Raw genomic sequence first — 26,582 nt, forward strand, 5'->3', positions numbered from 1 at the left:
ATAGTGGTCTCATAATCAGTGCAATTAGTGAATAGATTCATAGTAATTTGATTGACACTTGAAGCTCTGCAAGTACCTCAAAATAGCATGCTACTATTTCAATATAAAAAAAATAACGATACGACAAAGGAGAGACATCCTCGTTATAAAAAGCTCACCATAGGAGAGTGCACCCTATGCAGTTGCCTTAGTAGATACACAGCTGTCATTTACAAGTTCAAGTAAAACTCTTGGCTGATACTGAAACATGCTTATAAGTAAAAGCTCGACAAAGATTAGTGCATAAAATAGGTGCCTTTGGTGGATGAAGCTTTCACGGTGAATAATAATTGAAATTAAAGTAATCTTATCAGTTGATTCTGTAGACATGCATATACAAGAACATACATAATTGTTGTACATAGCTCCATCAGAAGCCTGCTCGGAAAAGGCCGCTCAGCATCATTAATATTTTTTTGGAGAGAACATTTGCCGTCCGCCCGATAAGACAATGCATCAAGAACTCTCTGCCATCCGTAAATGTTACTCTTGCTTATCTGGTATTGTCTTTGGCTGCGGTGGCTGCCGTTACTCCATTTGTAATGCTTTGCACAAATAGCACAAATTTCACGAGAATCCCAGCTGCCCCGCCAATGTTAGCAAATTGAAGCTGGGAGGAGCCTTGTACATCGGGAAAGTTGTTGCCTCGACACCTACTAAACCCGCCCTCTAGCCATGCAAGGTTTGTATAACCTTCTTCATGGAGCTCATCCAGCGCCAGCAATGACCTATGCAATGACCACACAAACCCATTATATGTGTAGTACATACAAATTTGTAACAAACGAAGTTTTACTTGCTTAGAAGAAGTTCCAAAAAGCAAATGTGTATATTTAAGTTCTCTCATCAATGAGGTAATGGTAATGCCTATGGGCTTTTATAATGCCTTAGAGCTTAATACCTCCTTTTTTGCCCCCCAAAAAAGATCATTGCTCATGAACATATTGGCCATGAGCATAGGCACAAAAATGAAGAGCGTGGTTACTAGGAATGGAAAATTGAACTGCGGAACAGGAAATGGAAGCGGCCACAAATTGCCATTCCTTGTTATGGACATTGCAACCATGGTACGGGACGGGACGTTTAATATGCGATGTACAATGTGCGTACTGTACTAGACATAATTTTAAGAATCAAAAATTAAATACGTCAATTTTTTTAAAGATGATAGATACGATACTTTAATAAGGACAAATGAAGCAGGTCATGCACCTCCTCAATGACTCTTCAATGTTTAATCATAGCATACATAAACAAGCACCATGAAGCTCTAAAACATGCTTGACCAACTAGCAAAAGACATTAGGATAGAATATGTAATGAGACATACTGAGCGTTTCAATATGGGGTGTCCCGTATTCTAAAGAAATTACACGTCTTATAGCTGCTATGGTTACGCATACTCACATCTTAAACGCGGAATGGGGATTCAATATGGAAAGTTGGAATGGGATTGAGGAACAATGATGCAACGCCAAAAAAAGTGACCTTCTGGCTCTTCTTTAAATTGCAAATTCATTTCAATTTTGGGCCCTTTTCCGCCATATCCATATCCTGGGTTCCATTTTCACATCCGTCCTCTGCTATTTGGACTATGGCCATAACAAATGGGCCTACTCGTCTTGCAATAAGGATTTCAAAAGAGAATAGATCTCCCTGTGCACAGTGTTTGACTATGAAGAAACTTGCATTCATCTCATCTGTTGTCTAGGACTAATCCAACACCACCAGTTTATTAAGGAAGTTTCAAAGTCAACAACAAGGCCAAGCTACAAAAAACGATCAGAGGCATTTTTGGCCAAAAGAAGAAGGCAGGCATAACCGGAGACACTTCAAAAAATGGGATGAAAGATCTGCCTAAACTCTTAGCATCGCAGCGATTGCATGAAGAATGTATTTTCATATTCGATTCATGTTGGCATTACCTAAGCCACATAGGAAAGCTGGCGTAACTACCTACCAAGCAAATATTCAATGGATTTTCATGACGCATTGTGACCGTCTATGGCACAGCTATCATGTAGTTTGATCATGCAACAAAGTTTATAATTAACAGTAAAAAACCAGGAAACCCACCTCAGGCCTTCGCCACATGCGACAAGAACTTTCTGGTCCTTTTCGGGAAGAGATGACTGCACCTGCTCGAGGAACTGAGGATTGCGCGTGGTCAGCCGTTGGCCCATCCAGACTCCACCATAGCCCATTTGAATGCTCCTCTTGAGAAGAGTAAGATAGCCTGAATCATCATCCTCGACGAAGAGGGGAATGTGAAGGGAGCCGCCGACATACGCCTTCTCCCATTCCCAAACAGGCCGCACATCCAGAAGCTTGTAGCCCTCATCGCAGACAAGCTTGTGGGCGTCCACAGGAGCGATGGGCTTGATGACTCTCAGCTGCACAAGCTCTTGAGCATCCTACAGCCAAGCAATAAGGGTTTCTACACAGATGAACGAATGCTGTACGCAGTAAAGAGGAGCACCGGTTGAATGGAGGACTCACTCGCAAGGAAGCTTGGGGGGTCAACCGATCAAGCCTCCTTCTGTGTACGATGGGAAGAGAGGGAGCGACTGTCAGGCGAGATATGGCTACTTCGAGACGACCCATAACCACTGCTCACATATCCCTCGTGTTGTGGAAGTGTTCTCACTTTTCTAAGGCCCTTGTCACACTGAGACGCCTGCAGGAAGGGATAGCCACTTCATGTCATAGTGGGTCGATAGTAAAAAAAGTTGGCAATGTTTTTGAGCAAATACATGTAGGTGGTATGTCCGCATTCCACGCTGCAGGGTAGAGTTTAAATCTAATCTCGTGCTTTTCCACCTTCACTTTTTCAACTGGCAACTTCTTTGGGAAGATGGGCGGGCCAAGTCCCTTTGACAGCACCTCTTGGCAACTTCCGTTTTTGTTAGAGCGAATAATGATGCACCACTTCAGCTAGGGCTGCTTTTATCTGCCCCAGTGTGACAGGGGCCTAACCATACGCAATTCCTTACTATGCTTGTCAACTTTTAGAAATTTGGGATTTTTTTCTCATTTTTACACTATATTCTCTTGATACGAATGTAAGTTGAGACACGCTTTTGTCGGACAATTGACAATTGGAAGAACCGCACTTATTGTCCTAATACGGATTTGAGTCCACCAAAGAATCCTAAGGTCAAACTATGTACAATCCATGGGCTCAACCTCCTTTACTTTCACCCAATTGCAAGAAACCCATCAAGGACATCCAATTGTGTAGTATACACATGATTGGCCAAGTCTCTATGTACATGTGTGTGTGTGTGTGTGCACGCGCGCATGACGCGATGGGCATATCTATGCATGTCAGGGTTGGGCTTCTTTGTTTGGCTTGAGGAGGTACCTTTTTCCATCCTATGTGTGGGGTGGCTAGCTTGGGAGAGTTTCTTCAAGGTGAGACGTGAGTCGATGTGCCAAGTGAGATTGACATGTAGGTGCAAAGCTCTTATCTTGCGAACACTTTCTCATGGAGGAGAGATGATTGGTCCAAGTAGAAAAAAGTTGCCCAATGCTTGGGAGTTTGAACGAAGCCTAAACCCTAAGTGGCTGATTTTGAAGGATCTATATGTGTGACGACTCGCAACCTTCCTATAGGGGTTTTTTAATCATGATTAAGTGACTTCATTGCAAAGTTGTGACCCTTGGTTGTGCATTGAAACATGAAAGGCTTATTACAATAACCTAGCCAAAAGTTTTGATGGAAAACTAGAATGATGCATCTCACTAGAAGTGGCTTTGAAATTCAAGGTGAAAGCTTAAAAGTAAAATAAATAAAAAACTTCAACCTTTTTTTTTTGCAAAGCTCACAATGGTTGAGTAGATTATATTGACAACCATAAAAATTTACAAATTCTTGCCATGCTCGTGTTGAGCCATGACATCTCTAAGAGGTCATTGATACATCGGCTAATAAGGGAGCCACCCCACGGCAAACATAGGGCCCTTATCAAATGAGAGTCAATTACTGTGGTGCCAACTAACCTGTTCCATTCATCAGAGTTCTTACGTTTCCCAAAGGCTAGGATCACCCCCTTGCTTGCTTGTATTATCTCTGAAACATGGTTGTTTCCATGGTGTTTTTGAAATTACGACCATTCCAAGCGTTCAAGACCTGTAATCTGACAATTTGTGTAGCAATAAGCAGCTCTTGACTTTTAATAACCTTCCCTCCAAAAAAAGATCATTCTTATAGAAGCCTATCTTCTAGGTGCTTTGCACCCATTTGCATACCTTTCTCGCAATGCCGTTGATTGCAGGGCATTCCTTAAACAAGTGGGAGAGGTCTTCTCTAACTGTTCTACATTGAGAGAATCTATTCTGGCCAATTTCCTGTTAGGAATGGGATCATGCTAGCTAGGGTGGATTAAAGAGAAACATAAATGCAAGTGTGTGAGTGTGTGTGTAAGCAAGATTATCACTCAAGTGAATTAGGTTCCAAGATAGAATTAGCTTGGACTCATAAACACAATCTTGAGTATTGACTTAGCTTAGCACAAGCTCACCATAGACAAGCATGTAGTGCAAAATAAGGTTGTGTTTATTCATTCATGAAATGAGCTTTAAGTAGCTCTACAGCCTTGCTCCACAACATGTGGGATAATTCCACTATTCTCTCCTTGACTCATACTTTAGGATAAAGCTCACACTTTACAATCCTCCCCTTGAGGTTTGGACTATGACAAAATAAGGAAGATGCATTATCCACACATGATGATAAGCTGGTATCCACACAGGATGGTAAAGTCCACACATGCTTACAAAATTCACATAGGATGATAATATCCACACAGGAAAATAAAAGTCCTCCCCTACAAGTAGAGAGGCTGCATCTTCAAAGTACGTCTTCATAAAAGACAAGGTTGGTCTCTCCTTTGTCTTCTTCGCCTTCTACCATGTGAGTTGATCCTTTGTTAGGTCTCTTGCCTTCGTAGCTTCTGATGTTGCTTCTGCTACCGCTGCTTTCTCCACTGCTACTTCCTCCAATTGAGTAGCATCGAGAAGGAGGGTGTCCCTTCTTACCACATTTGTTGCAAGGATTGTTTGTGTAGCAATCTTTCGCTACGTGTCCCATTCTTCCACATTCATAACACTTTCTTCCGGTTGATGATGTCGATGGCGAATATCTTCCCCTTGAGGTTTTTGTGATAAAGGCCCCTCCTAATGAGGTTAGTGAACCTTTTTGCGTTCTTTCTTCTGCTTGGACTGAGTTGATGACATCTTGGAAAGGTGGAGCCGGTTATTTTTCTTCAAGAATTGTGACTAAGTGGTCATAAGAAGGTGGAAGTGCACTTAATAGTATGGCCACTTTGTCATCTTTTGGTACTTCGAACTGGATGTAAGTGAGCTGCGTGACAATGCTCTTAAGCTTATTTACTAGGCTAGAAATGTCCTCACCTTCAATCATGGTGATCTTGTAAAGTTGTTTTTGAGACTATCTTTACTTCTTTTGACCCTGGCTCCAAAATCGCTTTCTAGGACATGCCAGGCATCATGTGCATGCTTGCATTCATTTATGAAATGCACATAATTGTCATGCAAGGAGGTGATGATGATTCCTAATGCTTGTTCGTCTTTGGCCAAATTCTGTGCACTTGCTATGAGTGTAGATGCCCTAGTGTGCACTCCATCAGGTTCGGCTTGTTGCTCTAAGGCAGTACTGATGACAGACCACAAACAATTTTTCATAAGGTAACCTCTTTGGCACATAGAGTATAGGGAAGTGTCATGTCCTATGAGGACATGATCAACCGACAAAGGGGAGTAAGCCCAAAGCTTTGCGGAAAGCTTCAAACTTCTCACGAGACAATGCCTTTGTGAAAAGATATACAAGGCTGTCCTGTGTTGGCACAAAAGACAAGATAATCTCTCTTGTTGAGAGCCTCTCCTTGACATAGTGGTAATTCACCTCAATGTGCTTTGTGTGAGCACAATTGATGATAGAAAATTTATTTGCAAAATTTTGTGCTTGGTTGTAGATTTTAAGGGTTCATTGTAAGAGAGAGAGAGAGAGAGAGAGAGAGAGAGAGAGAGAGAGAGATCCCCTTTTGCAAAGCTCCTCTTCACTAGAGTGAAGCCCCTCTTCACAATAGGTAGTGAGTGCTCTTTGAGGTTTTTGAAATTCGTGCTTAGAGGAGTCCTTTTGAAGCTCGATGAGATCTTGAGGTCCACCTTTGAATGCCTTTTGGAAGGCTCCCTTTTGAGGGCTTAATGACTCGCTTGGAAAGAATTTTTGAATGCTCGTTCTTCTCTTTAATGCTTTTGTATGGTGTGTCTTGGTAGCCTCAGGTCGGGTTCTTTGATGCCTTTGATGCTGCGGAGTTGGAGAATGCCTTAGAGGTTTTAGCACCGATGCCCTTTAGCCGAGCTGGGGCGCGGGGTTGTGCTCTTTTGTGGCCTTGGTGCAAGTGGCAACCCGTGTGAATATCTCCTTGGAGTGCCTTCCACAATGGATGGCCCTTAGTTGGGTTTGAGGCACTGTCAAAAGGGGCTCGGGTAGCGACGGGCACAGAGGGCAGGTGGGCAGGCAATCGGGCAGGCGGGGGCAGGTCGCTGGGAAGGCGGATAAGGCACCGATTGATCGGAGATTTCTTTCTTGTGTGGTCGGCCGGTCAGACCCAAAATTCACTGCAATACACTTTATCGCAACGTTGAGGTCCGCCAGTGGGCGGCTGGGTAGTGGACGGTCAACACCCTATAATAGGATTCCTTCTCGCGGGTCAAGCAGAAAGTATTTAATGCATCAACTTTACACACACACACACACACACACACACACCTAAAAACAGGTAACATTGAGGATAGGTTTAATGGAGTTCTCGGGCTCGGATTGCAGAGCTTGAAGGCTCTATGGAAACCTTGCAATGAGCACTTTGAAATGAGGAGAGCAATGCACGCTAATTGCAAAATCAAGGAGATTAATTGGAGATGCAAACAACTTAGAAATATGACACAAAAATGACTTGATTAAGGGCTCCAATTAAGAATTAGCAAAGCCTAGCACTAATTAGGCTACTAATGATAAAAAAGTAGTGGCCCAAGAGTTCCAAGACTCAAGGACATGCTCAAAATAACCATTAGAGCTCTAATTAGGCCTAGAGAGAGAGAGAGGGCTAATAATCAAGGATCTTACTAATGATAATTAAGGAATGCTAATAATAACAAAACTAGCTAGCATAACCTAATGCTCTGATACCACTTGTTAGGAATGAGATCGTGCTAGCTAGGGTGGATTAACGAGAAACATAATGCAAGTGTGTGAGTGTGTGTGTAAGCAAGATTATCACAAATTAGGTTCCAAGATAGAATTAGCTTGGACTCATAAACACAATCTTTGAGTATTGACTTAGCTTAGCACAAGCTCACCATAAACAAGCATGTAGTGCAAAATAGAGTTGTGTTTATTCATTCATGAAATGAGCTTTAAGTAGCTCTACAGCCTTGCTCCATAGCATGTGGGATAATTCCACTCTTCTCTCCTTGACTCACACTTTAGGACAAAGCTCACACTTTACATTTCCCTGGTGAGAGCCTTAACCCGAATTGGCAAGGCTCCCCACAATACCTTCCAAAGAAAGACCTTCATATCGAGTGGCCACTGTGGGCACCATATGTTCTTGGTGACTTCCTCCCTTCTTGACTTTGGCCAATTCATGCCCCATTGTTTGTTAATGGAAAGAATCAATCCATCGTAGCCATAATTGTGTGGTATACTTATTTGGTTTGAGGTTACTTAAGTGTTTGTCCTTAGGCAATTGCCATGCTTTCCACTCAAACTCAAACTCATTAGGTAGCCACCAATTGTCCATCTTTTCTAGGGCTCTGTTGATCAGTACTCTTTCATTCCCATCAAGGTTGTATTGAAGAACCATTTCATCTGTTCTTTTCCATAGGTTTTGCATGTAGTGGCTGCAATGTTGGGGTTGCTACAAACGGAGGCATGTAAGACCCTCAAAATAGCAAAAAACTACATGCTACAATCCATAAACCAACAAATCTGCATACCTGGCTAATCCCACAACACATAATCAAAGTCGTACGCGAATAGAGAGAGGTAGAGATTGAAAGAAAGCACGGACAGGTGCACCTCCTAGACCGGAGTGCTACACTAGCATGACAAGAGAGGAGAGATCATAAGAGAGAAGAAGGACATAGGCACTAGGTGCAATCTCCCCTCGCTGCAAGAGTGAGCATCTCCCTCTTACACGTTGTCAACGTGAAAACAAGAAGGAAAATGAGAACCCCTATAGCCTTGCATACACCACACCGCGGAAGGAAACACCAAAAAGTTGCAGAAACACCTATGTTGAACACTTGTAGAGTCGGGCGGGAAACAACACTAACCAACTCTATAGGTGTTCAATATAGGTGTTTTCCACAGCTCTATGGTGTTTCCTTCCGACGGTGTGGTGTGTGCAAGGCTATAGGGGTTCTCATTTTCCTTCTTGTTTGCACGCTAACATTGTTTTGGTGCCCCCACGGAGGAGCAAGCGCTCCTATGCTCCAATTCCTGTGAAATATGTCTATTCTGCATGCAGTGATGTGGGTCCTTATGAACAACCGCCTATGTATGTGCAAATTGTGGACAACACTTGAAGCGTTCGCATAATTGGATTGCAGTCTTTGGAGGGTCGTGAGGTATTGTGAAGCCAAGCACTGGGGGCCGGGTTACCTAGTGTGAGGTGGATTAGGTACTGGAGCGATCCATCGACATCCCTTGAGTTTTTGACGTCACATGTAAGTGTTTTTGTGGCAATCAAATATGGCAGACGAGCTCCCACAGTTTCATGGATTGCCTAATGAAAATGCATAGACGTTTATTGAAAAGTTGGAAGTCAATTGCTTGCTGTGCAATATACTAGACCAAGCTATATTGTTGCAGCTGCTGCAATATAGTTTACAGGATGAGGCAAAAGTTTGGTTACACAATTTTGAGGAGTTGATGCAGGCATAAAATCCAGGGGTGGTTTTGGACTACAATCGTGTGAAGCAAGCTTTCTTGGCACAATACCGATCCATCAAAGTACTTGATGAAGTTTGGCATGAAATTTTGGGGTACACTCAGAGGGCTAATCAAAGTGTTGATGATTTTGTCATGCAGTTCACCCGTTTATGGGATAAATGGGCCCAGGCTTTGGGAAATGAGATCCCTCCATCCATGTTAAAGAAGGACCATTTTGTGGCAAACCTAAAAGAAAGTTTGAAGTTCAAGGTTGAGCTGAAAAGACCCGTCACCTTGGAGGAGGCAGTCGCCATTGCCAGAGAGAAAGAATGGAAATCTCAAAGGCTTAATGAATACAGGAAAGCGGTCCCTGAGCAAAATAATGGTAGCTAAAAGGAGGAGAGTCATGCAGAAGCTGGAGGCCAACCTATTCAAAGGGCTGCTAATACCGAACAGTTACAACAAAATATGCAAGACATGATGACCATGATGTAGGAATTACAACTTAGTGTTCTTGGTGGTGGAGGTGGTCGTGATCGTGGACGTGTTAGAGGAATGGCTCAGGCATGTGAAGATCAGCCTAATGCAAATGTTGATCATGGACAAGGCGGTTTTGAACCACAGAGAAGGTTCATCCCCACTTGTTATAATTGTGGTGAACTTGGTCATATTAGCACTTATTGTTCAAAGCCAGCAAGGATGGGAGGGGATATGTTTCCACTTCCTCAGTAGATTCCTAACAGAGCTAATGATTATGCATTGGATATACGAGGAGATCAAGGTACTAGACAGGAAAGTCAAGCTTCAACTTTTGGTGGTCATGTGGGTGTTGTGCGAGTCAAAAAGAAAGAAGCAGATGTGATGCCATTAGGAAAAAGAGAGTGGGAAGGCTATGCAGCACCAAGGCCTAGCAGGAAGAAAGGGAAGGAGAAAGGGGGTGAAGATGCAAAAGCCAAGAGAAAGAGAAAGCCTCGTAAATGATTTGAAGTGGAGGATTTACCGTTGGGAGAAGGCCAAACAGCTTACATTTTAAAGGAAGACATGATTGGGAGGAAAGTAGATTGTACTTTTGGGCAGTTGATGAATATGGTGTACAAACTTAAAAGGGAATGGAAGTCATTAGTGAATCTAGAGAAAGAGCCAAAGCATGGACAAGTCAGAGTGTTGTTTGTGGGAGACTTACCCGACATTTGTCATGTGGTGAACTCTTGGCACACATGTGTGGGAATGGGAGAAGCCTACATTGATGGAGGTGCTCAAGTTTGTGTGATCACATAGTCATGTGTCGAGAGACTGGGTCTCATTACATGTGGAAGCTCTAGGTTTCGGATTCAACTAGCAAACCATGCCAAAGTGAAATGTTTGGGAATGATCAAGAATTTGGAAGTCAAAGTCTTTAATGTGAAGGTTATGGTAAACTTTCATGTTATGCCAGCTGGTCTGGGAGCCCTTTCTCTCATTTTGGGACGACCTTGGTTGAGAGTTCTGGGTGCCGTGCAAGATTGGTGCAAGGGCACAATCGGTGTGTATGACAAGAAGGGTAAAAAGAGAGTGTTAGATATGACTACCAAACAGCCTATGGCACTTGAAGATGTGAGTGAGAATGATGAGTCCGAAACTACCAGTGATGATAGTTCTGAAGACTCAGAAAGCAGCACTACTTCGAGTTCCAGTGATGAGGGTGAAGTGTCATTCTTGTTGTTGGATGAGGAACATAAAGAAATTAGTGAAGTGTTGCAAATATCAGGGAATAAAAATGCTTCAAGCCGTTTAGAGAAACTTGAAGAGTTGATGCAACCTAAACAGGAACTACCAGTGAAGAAAGAGTTGATTCAAAATATGTTGAGTATTGATTTGACAGAAGGAGAAAGAAGGGAGTACTTAGCAATGTTAGACAGGTTTCCAAATCTTTTTATTACCTCATATCAAGAAATAAGGGGTTTTGTTGGGGATCTTGTGAAGATCGAGCTAGTTGAAGGGGCAAAGCCAATACGGCAAAAATTAAGAAGGATGGGTAAGGAACATATGAATGCTTTAAAGAGCTTTTGGATGCAGGGTTCATTGTGCCAGCGGATAATGCTGAATGGGTGAGCCTTGTAGTAGTAACCCCAAAGAAAGATGAGTGTCGGAGAGTTTGTGTTGATTACAAGCCACTAAATGCGGTGACCAAGAAAGATCCCTACCCTTTGCCTTTTATTGATCAATTGTTAGATGTAGTGGCTGGTTTTGAGAGATACAGTGTTTGTGATGGATATTCAGGATACTTTCAGCTTATCCTTGCTCCTAAAGACATGAAAAAGACTACTTTTATCATGCCATGGGATTGTTTCTGCTTTTTTTTCCTTCCTTTTGGGTTGACGAATGGGCCAAGAGCCTTTGAAAGAAAAGTAGATTGGGTCCTTACCCCGTTCCTTGGGAAGTTTGTCAAAGGATTCATAGATGATTTCTGTGTATACAGTTCAAGGAAAGAGCATGTTCAAAAGCTTGAAATGACTTTTTCCAGGTATGATGAATGCGGGGATCAGCTCAATCCTAAAAAATGTCATTTGGCACAGCCACGGGTGAAGCTTCTTGGGCATGTTATTTCAGAAAATGGAATTGAAGCAGATCCAAAGAAAGTGGAGGCTTTGTTGTTACTGTCATCTCCTAAAGACACTAGACAGCTGGACACTTTCATACAAAAGTTAAATATCTGTCTCTCTTCATACCTTTGGCATCACAAATATTGTATCCATTGCAGCAAACAGTTAAGAATGATCCCTTGGAGTGGTCTCATGACTGTGACAAAGTTTTTGACAAAGTTAAAGAGGTTTTGAGTACGTTACCTATTATGCAAGCTCCTGACTGGGAAAAGGAGTTTTATGTCAACCCATTAGTGGGGGATGATGCTATTGGAGCTATGTTATTGCAAAGGGGGAAGGAATCTCAATATATGAAGCCTGTTCATTATGCTAGCGAGTGAAGACTCCTCATGAAAGAATTTTTTCTAAAATTGAATTGGTGATGACCAGTATGGTTTATGCTTGCAGCTGATTTAGACACTACTTGCTGCAAAAGTCATTCACTTTTCTCACCAGTTATTCATTGCTTCCCCATTTGTTCAATAATTCAAATATATCAAAAACAGTGATGAAATGGGTTATTGATCTTCAGGAGTTTCAGTTCACCTTTTTGGTGGAGGAAAGTACTCAGGCTACCCTGGCAGATCTTCTCACTTATAAGGATACTCCGGTTTTGGTTAAAGAAGAGGTGGTGCGAAAGAAGGAAGTTGGTACTCTTGCCATCCCTAATGCTTCACTGTTATACTTTGATGGCACTTATCGAAGAAGTCATGATGTTGTTTTAGGAGGCATTGTTATTTATGATGCACAAGGAAATCTTATGAGGAAGCAAGGGCTGAAACTTGATGCCAAAAGTAACAATGAAGCAGAATACATGGCTCTTGAAGGTGGTTTGCATATTTGCTTACAATTAGGAATTAGACGCTTGCAAATTAAAGGAGATGCTTTGTTGGTTGTGAAGCAAGTGTTGGGAGTATGGAAGAATAAGAACCCTAAACTGACAAATTTATTATTCAAAGTGAAAGCGTTGCTCAAAAAGCTTGAAGCATGGAGTTTGCAACATATTGAGAGGTCTCTAAATGAAGAAGCTCATGATGTTGCCCAAGAGATGATCACTTGTGTGTTTGTGGTAAAGGCAAATGATCATGGGAGGGAAATTTTATCAAAGGAAGTGGATTTTCTATTGACAGGTGTTCTACCTAAAGGTTTATTGTCTTCTAAAAAGTATGCGTTCATAAGAAAAGCCAAGAAATACAAAATGCTTGATGATGTGCTTTACATGAAAGGAAGTGATTTGGTTTTGCATCGTGTGCCTTGGAAAGAGGAAATTTACAAAATCCTGGAAGAAAATAATGAGGGATCTTGTGGAGGCTATTTTGCTATGAAGATCATGTTGCATAAGGTCTTGCAAGAAGGTTATATATTGTTATAGGAATGATATTTTATTATCTATTGCAGCTGACAGATGGCAAAAGCATCAGCAGATAATGGATTATGCAGAAGGATGTTACATTTTATGTATATTTAATTATTCAAGTGCTCTTTATGAGCTTTGGCCAATTATGTCCGGCCGGCCAGTTTGTACTCAATTTGACCATTCAAGAAATCTATAAATGAAATACGTGCAAGAGGGAAATGGTCACTCTTGCACGGGGGGAGATTGTACCCAGTGCTTGTGTCTTCTTCTCCCCTCTCCTCTCTTCTCTCTCGCCGTGCCGACGTAGCACTCCGCTCTAGGAGGTGCGCCTACACGCGTTCTGTCACTCTCTCGCCGCTCTCTATCTCTCTTTGTTCGTGTATATCATCGATTATGCATCTATGCGGTTGCCAGGTATGTCGATTAGTATGTTCTATGGTTTGTAGTATGCTATTTCGGGTATTTTGCAGGGAACTCCATGCTTCCGGCTATAGCAGTGGTATCAGAGCGTAGGCTACACTCCAAGATTGAAGATTTTCTTCAAGTAGCAGTTAAGTGTTTGTTTCCTTATGCTTGTAGATTTTGGTAATTGCTTCAATTTATAATAATTAGTGTTGAATATATGATATAGTTAGTCATCTTGAAATTAAAGACAATTTATTCTTTGTTGTTATGATATAGTAATTACTAGTGAGATTATGATAATTAAACATCGTAATTGAACAGATTAAACTTAATGAAAATACTCAATAATAAGAAGGGATTAGCATACGGCCTTAGATAGGATATTATAAAAGATTAAGTAGTAGAGAGGGGATTAAAAAGGATTAATAAAGGAATTATGACTGTTAATATCATTAACACTTGCTAACATTGTGGATCGAAGTAAGAAGAAATCCGTGTTATTTTACTTTATTATTTATCCACTTCTCTACACTGAGTCCCATTCTGCAACTTAGAGCGATCTATTGACGTTGATCTTTAGAGGATGTCCTCCGAGCAAGGATTAGCCCACTCCCAACTTCGATCATCCACCAGATTACAAATCGCAGGCGTATCGAGTTTCTTCCTTGTGAGAACTGCCCATTGCATAAAATATAATAAAAAAATTAACACTGATTGCAACAAACTCATATCACCAATCCAGTGAGGTGTATATAGAGGAGCTGAGCACAACACAATCTCTGTCTCTCTCTACAATCACATTTCTCTCTCTCTCATGCTATGGTGCACAGTCAGTCGACTCCCTCATTCTCTCTCTCTCTCTCTCTCTCTCATGTTGTGGCGCACAGTTAGTCGACTTCCTCATTCTCTCTCTCTCTCTCTCTCTCTCTCTCTCTCTCTCTCTCTCTCTCTCTCTCTCTCTCTCTCTCTCTCTCTCTCTCTCTCTCTCTCTCTCTCTCTCATGCTGTGGCGCACAGTCAGCCGACTTCCTTACTCTCTCTCTCTCTCTCTCTCTCTCTCTCTCTCTCTCTCTCTCTCTCTCTCTCTCTTTTCGTCTTCAACCGCCGCCAACCATCCACTCCCTCACTAAAACTAGTGATTGCAAATCACAGGCACTCGTAGCCTCCCAAGGCTCAGCGACTGAGAAGTTGCATGATTTTCTCTCTCTCAATCTCTCTCTCTCTCTCTCTCTCTCTCTACACAACTTCCACAAGTCCCCTCCTATCAACCCTCTCCACTCACCCACCAACCACCTCTCCATGTAGCCGCATTGCAACCTCGACCATTCCTTCTCTCTCTTTCTCTACCCCTCGACGTTACAGCACACCCATCAGCCCTCCACCATACCCTTTACTTGTTGCAGGTTACCATAACTAGTACTTTTCGCATGCTGAGAAAAGGGATGCCAATTAGCTACAACCCAGAAAGTTTTTATTTTTTCCAGCTGCCCGTCGTCGTGCAACCACACAATCTTTTGTTTTCATTCTGCCACCCTACCTTGTAACCCTCCCTTAAGTATGCCCATCGTCCACCCTTACCTTTGGTTTTACCCACTTCCCCTTTTTCTCCAACTCTATTCAATCCTCCATCAACACTATCACATCCCTCTTATTCATCTGCTACATCCACACAGCCAGACTCACTTGTAGGCTTGCCATGCAGCCACCATCACACAAATACACTAAATTCATGCCCCACAAGTGGCTTGCATCCCTCGATACACAGATTCTAAGCTCAGCACAATCATCTCATTAATTGGGCAACTAGATCCATAGATGCTTATCGTCCAGGTTGTCGAGGTCGCTACATCATCTAGCAGTCCCTATACAACTATCTACAGAGACAGGACTTTGATGAATCTCTTCAATGATGAAAAAGCATTGACGAAGCTCTTGCAGCGAGACAGTCATTGACAAAGCTCTTCAGTGCCCTACTCCCACTACCGGGCATCCTACGACCTTACCGCCACTCTCCACCAACAAACACATCTCCAGCAAACGACCCTTCAGACGTTGACAACAGTAAGGCTCGCTTCATTTAGACGCTTGCATCTCTTCACCAGCGTCTTCCCTTTGGGCACCATTTCTTCACAATTCACATTACGCATGGATTCTCAACCCCCCGCCGTCCCTCTGACCTCGCTTCATCCCACGATGACCCACTCATCCCAACTCCTCTATCTTTACAGGAGCAACTCGCTCAACTCCGGCGCGACTACGACCGCTTGGAACACCGTTTTAGCCGTCTAAGCCTTCGACTTTTGGACGTGCAAAACTCTATTCACACACTCAAATCCATTTTAACTGACCTCACCGAACACATCCTCGGCCCCCCATCCATCAACGACACCACCACACCCCGTTTCTACATTCCCTAGCTCAAACTTTTTTCTTTTTTTTTGTAATCAGCTTACACTGGTTGCACCACCACTTTCCTTTTCAATGGCTCTCCAATGTAGGAATTTATTTTATTAATCTCGCAATGTCTCTATTGTTTTTAGATATCATGCTTCTTAATTTGTGTCTTCATTTATTGTCAATTTTCCACACTTCCTCAGGCACAAGCACAATACCTCTTTTAATACATCTTCCACACACACTAATTGAGTCCTTCCCTCTTTTCTCTTCAGTTATTGAATGCATTTCCATTAGCATAAGCATGCCCAAATTTTATCTGTTGTGGGCTCCACCTCTTCCTATTGCTACTTTTGTCTAGCACGACCTTTAGACCTTACATTAGAGCGAGATACATTTTTTTAAAAGGTCTTTTCGTATAGTTTCCCACGCCATTAAAAACACTATTCTTCTTTGCTCTCATCTCAATTGATCCCTTACCCCTATGACTTCACTGGTTCTCATTACATAATTCTTCATTATTTATACAAAAAACATGTGATTATTACTCTAATAATATATTGAGCCAGCAGACGGTGCGGCCCATATATTCTTGCATTTGGCACACTATCCCTAGCCATTGCTTGTATACCCACACATACACACACATACTATATGCGTGTCTTGATAATGTGCAAATTGTCATCCCTACTTGAGCAAATCGTATTTTTTCTAACCAAGCCCCTTACACATCTACCTTGATAAATCTTACCTAGAGCGCTCACCGACTTTCTAAGCATTATCTAGTCAAGTCTAGGTCAATTGTATAAACTGCCAACTCCCATCCTACCTCCTCCTAGGTAACATCCAGAGGCTTAAATAGATGGTTTTGCAAGGGATTTTCTTGTTGCACCACAAATCTACATTCTCATACAACATTCTAATTCACTAACTAAAGGCTTCTAGGCAAGGGCCGTTCAAGGTCAAATTACTTTTGGGTTGTTTGCCCAATCAGTCCCATCTATCTTTCTATTTGTTCCATGACTAATCATCGCAGACGTTTGTAAATCCTCAATGTAATTTTGTCTCCCACAATTGCACTATACACTCCAATCAGATCTCCTTACCTACATTAGGACTTCAACATTTTCTCACATTTCCATTTTTGCAGGGCTCTGTCTAACTTTTTCTTTGTGTTCCAGCTTCATTTAATTTATTTTGCGAATCAAAGAGCTAACACTGTCCATTCTAAATATGTGATCGCACACTAATCTTGAATAAAATTCTAGATAGACAGCCTATTCTTTTATTTTATTTCAAATTACTAACACACAATTAACATATTTTGGATTTGTTAATTATACTATGGTGCAAGTTTGATAGTCGCAGTTCTCCCTAGCTTGTACAATCTGTTTGACACGCCTCAGATGCAAGTTACTATCATATCTCTTTCCATGAACACACTGGCTCAAATAATTTTGCTCAAGGTATGTACATTAACCTCACTCCCCTTTTCATAATGCCTTTACTGACAATATTTTATAAATTCGGTAACCCAACATCTCTCATATAATCACTAGTATTTATAAAATGGAATCACTTCCTATATCCTGTTGGTAGGTATCTCAAATACATCACTCCTATTGTTAAATTTCATTTCTCTGCATTATGTGCTCAACTGAATACTCCATCAAATGTTAAGATCATGGCTTCTACTAATTTTTGAGATGCTTCGTCGATTAGCTATGCAGCTCCTCATTTGAGCTAGGGTGCTCTCCGATATCGAGCCATAGTTCGTAAGTGCCTTGTTAGTGTAACATACTCTACTTTGGTGTCAAATAGGTGGCAAATGTTTCCTTTTTATGTCTTGTCTAGTCCATTGGTCACATACACACAGATCCACCGATTTAGGCAGTGTGTAAATGCTCACCTTGGTGTAGATTCGCCGATTTAGGCAACACCAGTTATCTGTGTAGATCCGCCGATTTAGGCAGCACATGGATACATTGAAAATTCCTAATTTTAAAACAATATCAAATGCAGATTCGTCGATTTAGGAAGCATTAGTGCAGATTTGCCGATTTAGGCAGCACGCCTTATTGGTGTAGATTTGCCGGTTGAGGCAACAGTGATCACAAAATCATGCTGCAGTGGCTGACCACCACTATAACTAGTATGATTTTGTTACTCGGGTATAGAAAATGAAAGATATTTTGGATTTGGACTTGGAAATGGGATTTGGAATTGGTATATGATGATTTTCAGTCGCGATAGTATTTATGGAATTGGACTTGAGATTGATGAGATCAATGGATTATTGAATGATGAGTGTGACCAATGATATCCTGATTCATCAGGATATGACATATACTGCTTATTCTAGTGGGATGGGACACTAGAATAGGTAGTATGTGGATGACGACAGTCATAAAAAATGTTGTCTAATTTTATGGATTTTTCTTTTACTATTTGATACAAATTTCTAATCATTGTTTTTGACAAGTATTGTTTGCAGATTTTTATCTTTGCAACTGAGGACAATTGCTTTCCAACGGAGAGGTATGTTATAGGAATTATATTTTATTATCTATTGCAGCTGACGGATGGCAAAAGCATCAGCAGATAATGGATTATGCAGAAGGATGTTACATTTTATGTATATTTGATTATTCAAGTGCTCTTTATGAGCTTTGGCCAATTATGTCCGACCGGCCAGTTTGTACTCAATTTGACCATTCAAGAAATCTATAAATGAAATACGTGCAAGAGGGAAATGGTCACTCTTGCACGGGGGGGGTGAGATTGTACACAGTGCTTGTGTCTTCTTCTCTCCTCTCCTCTCTTCTCTCTCGCCGTGCCGGCGTAGCACTCCGCTCTAGGAGGTGCGCCACACGCGTTCTGTCACTCTCTCGCCGCTCTCTATCTCTCTTTGTTCGTGTATATAGTCGATTATGCGTCTATGCGGTTGCCAGGTATGTCGATTAGTATGTTCTATGGTTTGTAGTATGCTATTTCAGGTATTTTGTAGGGAACTCCATGATTCCGGCTGTAGCATATATGGCCGAGTATTCAACGGGATGTTAATCATTGGTGCAAGTCATGTTTGCCTTGTCAGAAGATGGGAAAGAGAATTTTGAAGCCTGAGTTGCGGAGGACAATTTTAGCTTTTGATGTGTTTGAAAAATGGGGTCTTGATGCTATTGGACCCTTACCTATGACTAGCAAAAGAAATGCTTACATCTTGACAGCAGTGGATTATTTGTCACGATGGAGAGAAGCCAAGGCTTTCAAACAGATTACCAATAAAGAGATGGGGAAATTTGTTTATGAGTGCATATGTTGCAAATTTGGTGTGCCACTAGAGCTACTTTCTAATAGAGGACTAGGATTTAGAGGAGAACTGTTTGATTTCTTATGCGAAAAGCTCAATATACAACATAGGTATAGTTCTCCCTATTATCCACAATGCAATGGTCTTAATGAAAGGTTCAATGGAGTTGGTAAAGATCTTGACAAAGATGACTCAGACACATGGAAAGACTTGGGATTCAGAGTTGTCTTGTGTGTTATGGACCTACAGAATTGCTATCAAAACAAGCACATGATTTTCCCCTTACCACTTGGTTTATGGCAAGGAAGCTTTATTGCTGATTGAAGTGAAAATTCCTGCTCTCAAGTTGTTGTCATTAGAAGATGAAGATCAAACAAATGCATGGCAAAAAAGGTTATTGGATTTACAATGCTTGCAATTGGATAGAGTTTTAGCTTTGAGCTACTATGAGGAAGTGTCAAGAAAGGCTCAGCTAAAAGCCAATGAATGCATAGAGGATAAAAAAATTGAAAAGGGTGATTTGGTGTTGCGATACAATAGTAAGTTGGACAATAACCTTTCAAAAGAAGTTTCAAATCAAATGGGAAGTTCCTTTTATTGTTGTAAACAAATTTGAAAATGGCACATATGAATTGGCAGACTTAAATGGTGCACATCATAAGTATCGTGTTAATGGTTATAGATTGAAGAAGTATCTGACATGTTTGATGACAATTGTGACTGATGAAATGCTATCAATATAAGAAAACAATGTGGAGACATCTGAAAATTTGGATGAGGTTTCTGGGGATGAAATGCAGCAGTTGTTTTCCCTGGGAACCTCTGCTTGTCATGAACAACTAAGCAGGCTAGGGGGGGTTGGCAAGCTAGAGTCGGGAGGAAAAAAACCCAACCCAGAGCATGATTAAAATTGCTGAAAATAGAGACCATAAAGATAAAGCTCGTGTTGTGTAGGCCTCTGTAGAGTATCCATATGCTTGATTCCGACAACATACGAGAGAGTTACAAGCTTTCGAAGTTGGGGTATCTCTCAAAAGCTCCAAAAAAGTTAGTCTCTGTAAGCAAAAAGGGTGTACAGAGAAATGCAGCTATTAAAAAGGGGGATTTTTTGGCTCTTATCTTCGCCGACATGGTTCTCTCCTTGGGCACCTTTTAATTGGTCCAATTTTGGCCTTTTTTGGGTGAAAAATGACCTGTCGGTGGCCCTTTGACCAAGGAATGGGGTGGGGGCAAGTGTTCGAGGACCAAAAAAAGTGATCAGGTGCCTGGGCAACTGGTGTGGACTGAAAATTTTGCCATCCTCTTCCCCATGAGCCCACGAGCCTCCATAGCCAAGCCTTGAGAGAGCTCCTCTCACCTTTAATACACTTTAATGGGCTCCCAAAGTGCCCTATGTACCCTCCACTTTCCCTTTTCCTCTCACCTTTAATACACCTTAATGAGCTCCTCTCACCTTTAATAACCTTAATGGGCTCCCAAAGTGCCCTATGTACCCTCCACTTTCCCTTTTCCTCTTCCCATGTGTGATTACTTCCATGCCACATGGCAACTCTCCCCAACTTTCCCAAAAATTCACAGTTTCTCCCAAAGCATGAGAGGACTTCTTGGACAATTTTCCCCGAGGCATACCTTGCTGCTCCGGTCATCGAATGACGCATTGTAACGTAACGCAGGGCTCAAAGCCCATCACCTCAGCTATCTCCAAAAATATAAAACTTTAGTATTTCTAATCTTAGACCCCCAAGTTGGCATAGTTGCCCTTCTCGCATGCACCTGCAATTACCTTCTAAGTTGAGATCGCCCGCTTCGGATGCTCATAACTCATGATGTACAAGTCTGATTCACAAGCTATAAAGCACGGCTGAACATACTTATTAAAAACCATATTTTGGATTCTCAAACAACCCAAAACATCAGCATTCAAGCTTGGAAAAATCACACCTTTTTATATGAATTTTTACAAAGTCACTTCCAAAACTCGTAGGGCTATGTACACATATATACATGAGGCTAGTGGGCAAGATTTTTAGCATGAATCAGTGACTTCATGCTTATCCAAAATATGCCTGACAACGTATCTCATTAATAAATGAAAGTAATGCATTCGCACTCTTGGGCATATATATATATTCATGGCTTGTAAAGAGCTCAATATAACAATAAATAGCTGTCTACATCTTAAAATATAATTGAACCATAAAATACTAAGGATTGCCACGAAATCCAATGGTGGCAATTTTATTCTAAATAACTGCTATCACCTTATTGTCCAGCACGTGCTAGCCACTAATTTTCTCACACAACACCCGACAAGTGATCATATTCCACAGTTTAAATCAACATTGCAATCATCAAAATATCAAATATTTCACAAATAAATCATCAAAATATCGATTCCATTACATACCCCGAGGTTGAAAGACAATTTTCCTCGATTGTTACCAAAACCAAACTAGCAACAATGTTGGCCAGCCACACTAGTAGAGTGGTCCAATAATTGGTGTTGCCTAAACTGATGGAGCTACACCATTGGGTGTGTTGCCTAAATTGGAAAATTTGCACTAATGCTGCTTAGATCAATGAATTTGCATTTAATTTCGTGCTGCCTAGATCAATGAATCTGCATTTAATTGCATGCTTCCTAGATCGGTGAATCTGCATTTTAAGTTCATGTTGCCTAAATTGGTGGATCTACACTAGTGCTGCCTAAACCAGTGAATCTGCACTTGAAAGAGAGACACTGCATAAATCTACAAATTTGTGTCTCTAGGTGTGTGGTATGCAAGTATCAAGTGATGGTAGTGCGAACGTAGCGATGCTTCAAAAATCCATTGACACTCTTCCAAAGAATGATTTTTATATTTTACCAAATATCTTCTGTATTGGTTTCCTGTGCGGGTTGTGGTCATGTCATGATCTAAAAATTTTTTGGGAGTCAGAATTTCCTTGTCGTCCTCGATTAAGGGGGGCTCAGTTGTGGAAGGGGTATTGGAAATAGGTCCCTTTTGTGGTTTCAACGAACTAACATGCAAGGAGTTTTGTATTTTCCAATGTGAGGGAATTCCCAAGCGAAACACATTGTCATTGATCTTTTGAAGGATTTTGAATGGGCCATAAAATCTAGGGGCCAATTTTACTTTGGGATGGTTTTCTACGCTTTTCAAGCGTTGTTTTTCTTTTCAAAGCCAACAAGGTCATTTTCTTTAAAAAGTGTATGTCTTCTTTTCTTGTTAGCTTGTGTAGTGTACTTTTGTTGTGCTCTTTTAATGCAATCAATGGCTTCTTGTGTGTGTGGTTTTTTGCTAAAGTGTCCACTGTAGGAACATCATTACTCATAGTAGTAGATATAGGGACACGGAGTTTCTTACCATTTCACAATACGTTGGCCGATGCAAAGCTGCGAAGTGCTTCGTCCATGAAACGGCTTGACGCAGGATTCTTTTTTAAGAGACCAAAATTGATTAGGGGCGTGCATTACCTAGGAGAGAAATTTCATTTCTCCCTCTCCCCTTGTTTTAGGGAATCCAGGTTGTGAAATAAGTGACAAAAAAATTTGAGATACGGGGAAAAAGCCTCTGTATCCAAGAATTCTAGAGACTCAATCGATTTTGGTTGACACGGATAGATTTTTGTGATATGCTACATAGTAACTAGCCTGGGGAATCACTAATTCCTTTTCAAAAGCCAAAAATTCCCATGACCGCAACTTTAGAACGACGTGAAAGCGCAAGCCTATGGGATCGCTTCTATGACTGGATCACCATAGACAATTTCAAAGGGTGCTCGGTTTGTAGTGGAGTGAGATGTGTTATTGTAAGCAAATTGAAGCATAGGGAGCTGCTGGTCCTAGTTTGCAGTGTTTTCAATAGTGTATGATCTAAGAAGGTCCATGATGGTGCTGTTTGTTTCTTCTGTTTGGCCGACCGTTACTTTTAGGATGAAAAGCAGATGTGAAGTCCATTGTGAAGCCTAAGTTTTTGGCTAGGGCAGCCCAAAAGTGATTGCAAAACCGGCCATCTCGATCAGAGAGAATGACCTTGGGGAAGGTGATGTTGTGAGCGCGCGTGCGTGTACGGAGTGTGTGCAAGAGAGGGGGAAGAAGAGAATGGGGAAGGGGATGATACACAGACAGCCAGTGTGTTGGGTTAGTGGAGAAGAAAGAGAGGAGTCAACACTTCCTCTTTTTCTCCCTATATTGATTAGGTGAAATCAAGTGTACAAGGGTGGTTTCCCACAGCCACCTGACCTACACCCCAACAACCTTCCACTTGAAGGTCATGGTGGCCAATAGTGGCATTAGTATAGTTAGTCTATACATAATTGATGAAGCATTGCCAAGGTTTCATCCTACACCCATAAGTTCTATACAATGTGTAAATCGCTCCGAGGCTAGGCTCTTTGTGAGAGCATCTGCGGGGTTGTCATCAGTGTGAACCTTGACAAGCTCGATACGCTTGCCAGCCAATGCATCTCGTATGACATGGTATCTGACCTCTATGTGTTTCAACTTTGAGTGAAACACTGGATTCTTTGCCAAAGCAATGGCACTCTGACTATCACAATGTAGTACTGGAACCTCGTGAATGCCCAAATCTCCCACTAGACGAGCCAACCATATGGCTTCCTGGCTTGCGTCAAACGTAGCAACATATTCTGCCTCAGTGGTAGATGAGGACGTGCAATCTTGGAGACACGATCTCCAAGAGATAGTTGCTCCAGCAAACATGAACACATAGCCAGATGTGGATCTTCTACGATCCACGCAACCCGCATAATCCGCATCTGTGTAACCTACAATAGATGCATCAATGTTTCCGAAGCGTAAACACTTGCTAGCTGTACCTTTCATATATCTGAGGATTTTCTTCACTGCTTCCTAATGCTTCTTGCCAGGGTTTGCCATGTACCTACTAACTACTCCCACTGCATGTGCAATGTCTGGTCTTGTGGCTACCATAGCGTACATCAAACTGCCAACTGCTGAAGAATATGGTACTTTGGTCATTTCCTCTTTCTCAGCCACTGTCTTGGGAGAGTCTTCCTTGCTAAGTTTGGAGTATGCTTGCATTGGGGTACTCAATGACTTCCCCCTCTGCATACTAAAACGTTGCAAGACTTTGTGAATGTACTTTTCTTGAGATAATTCAAGAATTCTACGTTGCCTATCTCTCTTGATGTTCATACCAAGAAAGTGATTGGCATCTCCCAAATCCTTCATGGAAAACTGAGTGCTTAGCATTTTTTTCAACTGATTGATTTCATCAACTGATTTGCCTGCGATAAGCATATCATCTACATACAAGATTAAGATGATTAAAGAACCATCGTTCAACCTTTTTGTGTATAAGCAGTGATCCTCTTGACTTCTTATGTAACCGTGAGACTGCATGAATTTGTTGAATTTTTGATACCATTGCCTTGAACCTTGCTTGAGGCCATAGAGTGCCTTTTTAAGTCTACAAACCAATTCTGTCTTCGTTGGTTTTTGGGTTTCACATACGAATCCCTCTGGTTGTTTCATGTAGACATCTTCATCTAGATTCCCATGAAGAAATGCTGTGTTCACATCCATTTGGACAAGTTCCATGTCCTGGATAGCAACCAAGCCAAGCACGGTGCGGAGTGTAGTCATCTTGACTACTGGAGAGAAAATCTCATCAAAATCCACACCTTTTTGCTGCTTGAAACCCTTGGAAACTTGACGAGCCTTGTATCTAGGCTTGGGATCTTCCGCTGTATACTTCTTCTTGTATACCCACTTGCAAGATAAAGCATTTTTTTCTTTTGGTAATTCAACCAAATCCCATGTCTCATTAACCACAATCGAATTGTATTCTAATTGCATAGCCTGCTCCCACTTAACGCTATCTTCCATTTGTATAGCTTCTTTGTACCAGGTTGGCTCTCCACTGTCAGTGACCAAAATGTGGTGTATACCCGGCTCAAACCGCTTGGGCGCACGTGATACTCTCTCAAAGCGTCTTAGTGCCTGACTGTTGGACTCTGCTCTCTCTGGAGCAATATTAGTATCTTGCACTTGAGGAGTAGGTGCGACACTACTGAACTGAGTTGGTTATGAGGCTACATCCTCAAAACGAACACGTCTGTACTCAACATCTTTGATGGGCTTCTTGTGCATTTTTGATTCATTGAAAATCACATGTGAGCTACGAATGACTTTATTTGATTCTGGGTGCCAGAGACGATACCCCATCTCTCCGTTTGCACCATAGCCAATAAATATGCATTTGTGTGATCTGGGATCTAACTTCCGACGAATTTCTTTGGACACATGTGCATATGCCTCACATCCAAATACACGTAAATGCTCATAGCTTGGCCTTTTGCCAGTCCATAATTCCTCTAGAATTTTGAAATTCAAAGGAGAACTAGGTGACCTGTTGATGATGTGCACTGCTGTCAGAACAGCTTCCCCCTAAAACTCTGGAGTAAGCGTCGCCATAGACATCATAGAGACAACTCGCTCTTGAATCGTACGATTCATTCTTTTAGCTATCCCATTTTGTGCAGGTGTGTATGGAGCAGTAAACTGCCGCCGAATGCCTTTTCTATTGCAAAAATCCTTGAACTCTGTGGAGACGTATTCTCCACCATTTTCCGTGCGAAAAGCTTTGAGCTTTGTTCCTAATTGGTTCTCAACCATGGCGAGGAATTTTTGGAATGTCGAAAAGACTTCTTCCTTACGCTTAAGGAGATACACCCACACCTTTCTGGTAGAATCATCTATGAATGTGAGAAAGTAGTTCGCCCCCCCTAGAGTTTTATGTGGCATTGGACCACACAAATCACTGTGCACCAAGTCTAGAGGTTCGCCTAGTTTCTTATTCAATGGCGAAGATGTCAATCTAGTCTGTTTGCCATACAGACAATGCTTACACAATGGAAAGTCCGTGTAATCTAACACAGGTAAGTAGCCAAAACGCTGAAGTGTTTTCATTCCCTTTTGGCTAATATGCCCTAGCTGGCTATGCCACAACTCAGGAGACGGCAGCTCGGCAACATAGATAGAGTGTTCGTCGACACTCGAAACAAACAAAGAGTACAGGGATCCGTTTTTATTGCCTTTCATCATGATAAGGTTGTTCTTGCGGATCATCCAAGAACGATTACCAAAAACTGTAGTGTAGCCAAGTTCATCCAATTGCCCTATAGAAAGCAAGCTTTTGGTAAGCTTGGGCACATGTCTGACATTCTGCAGCACAAAAGTAGTGCCATTATGCATCTGAAGTTTCACATCACCAATGCCAATAATGTCAAGCTCATAGGAATCACCAAGCTTGACTATTCCATGCATGGATGCATAAGAGGAAAACCACTCTCTATGCGGTGTGACATGAAAACTTGCACCAGAATCAAGGATCCAATTCTGTGCATAACCCTCATCCTGTGCAACTAAAGCATCTGGAGTGAGATCTGAAGTGAAAATGAGAACATCTGAGACATCTGTTGTCACCTCGGCATGAATCTCTGTGGGCAT

The 26,582-nt window shown here is 41.7% G+C and overlaps 1 protein-coding gene across 1 annotated transcript; it reads right to left on the reverse strand.

The window, feature by feature from the left end:
- Positions 1 to 235: 235 nt before the first annotated feature.
- Positions 236 to 2,695, reverse strand: LOC147452311 (rhodanese-like domain-containing protein 10). Its single transcript, XM_086518057.1, has 3 exons — positions 2,539 to 2,695; positions 2,116 to 2,453; positions 236 to 767 (listed from the first exon to the last, which is right to left on the reverse strand). The coding sequence occupies exons 1-3, from the start codon at positions 2,641 to 2,643 to the stop codon at positions 533 to 535; spliced, it is 678 nt and encodes a 225-aa protein (XP_086374183.1). The 5' UTR covers positions 2,644 to 2,695; the 3' UTR covers positions 236 to 532.
- Positions 2,696 to 26,582: the final 23,887 nt, after the last annotated feature.

This window comes from Adiantum capillus-veneris, chromosome 8, assembly GCF_014529385.1.
Source record: "Adiantum capillus-veneris isolate H3 chromosome 8, ASM1452938v2, whole genome shotgun sequence".
NCBI lineage: Eukaryota > Viridiplantae > Streptophyta > Polypodiopsida > Polypodiales > Pteridaceae > Adiantum > Adiantum capillus-veneris.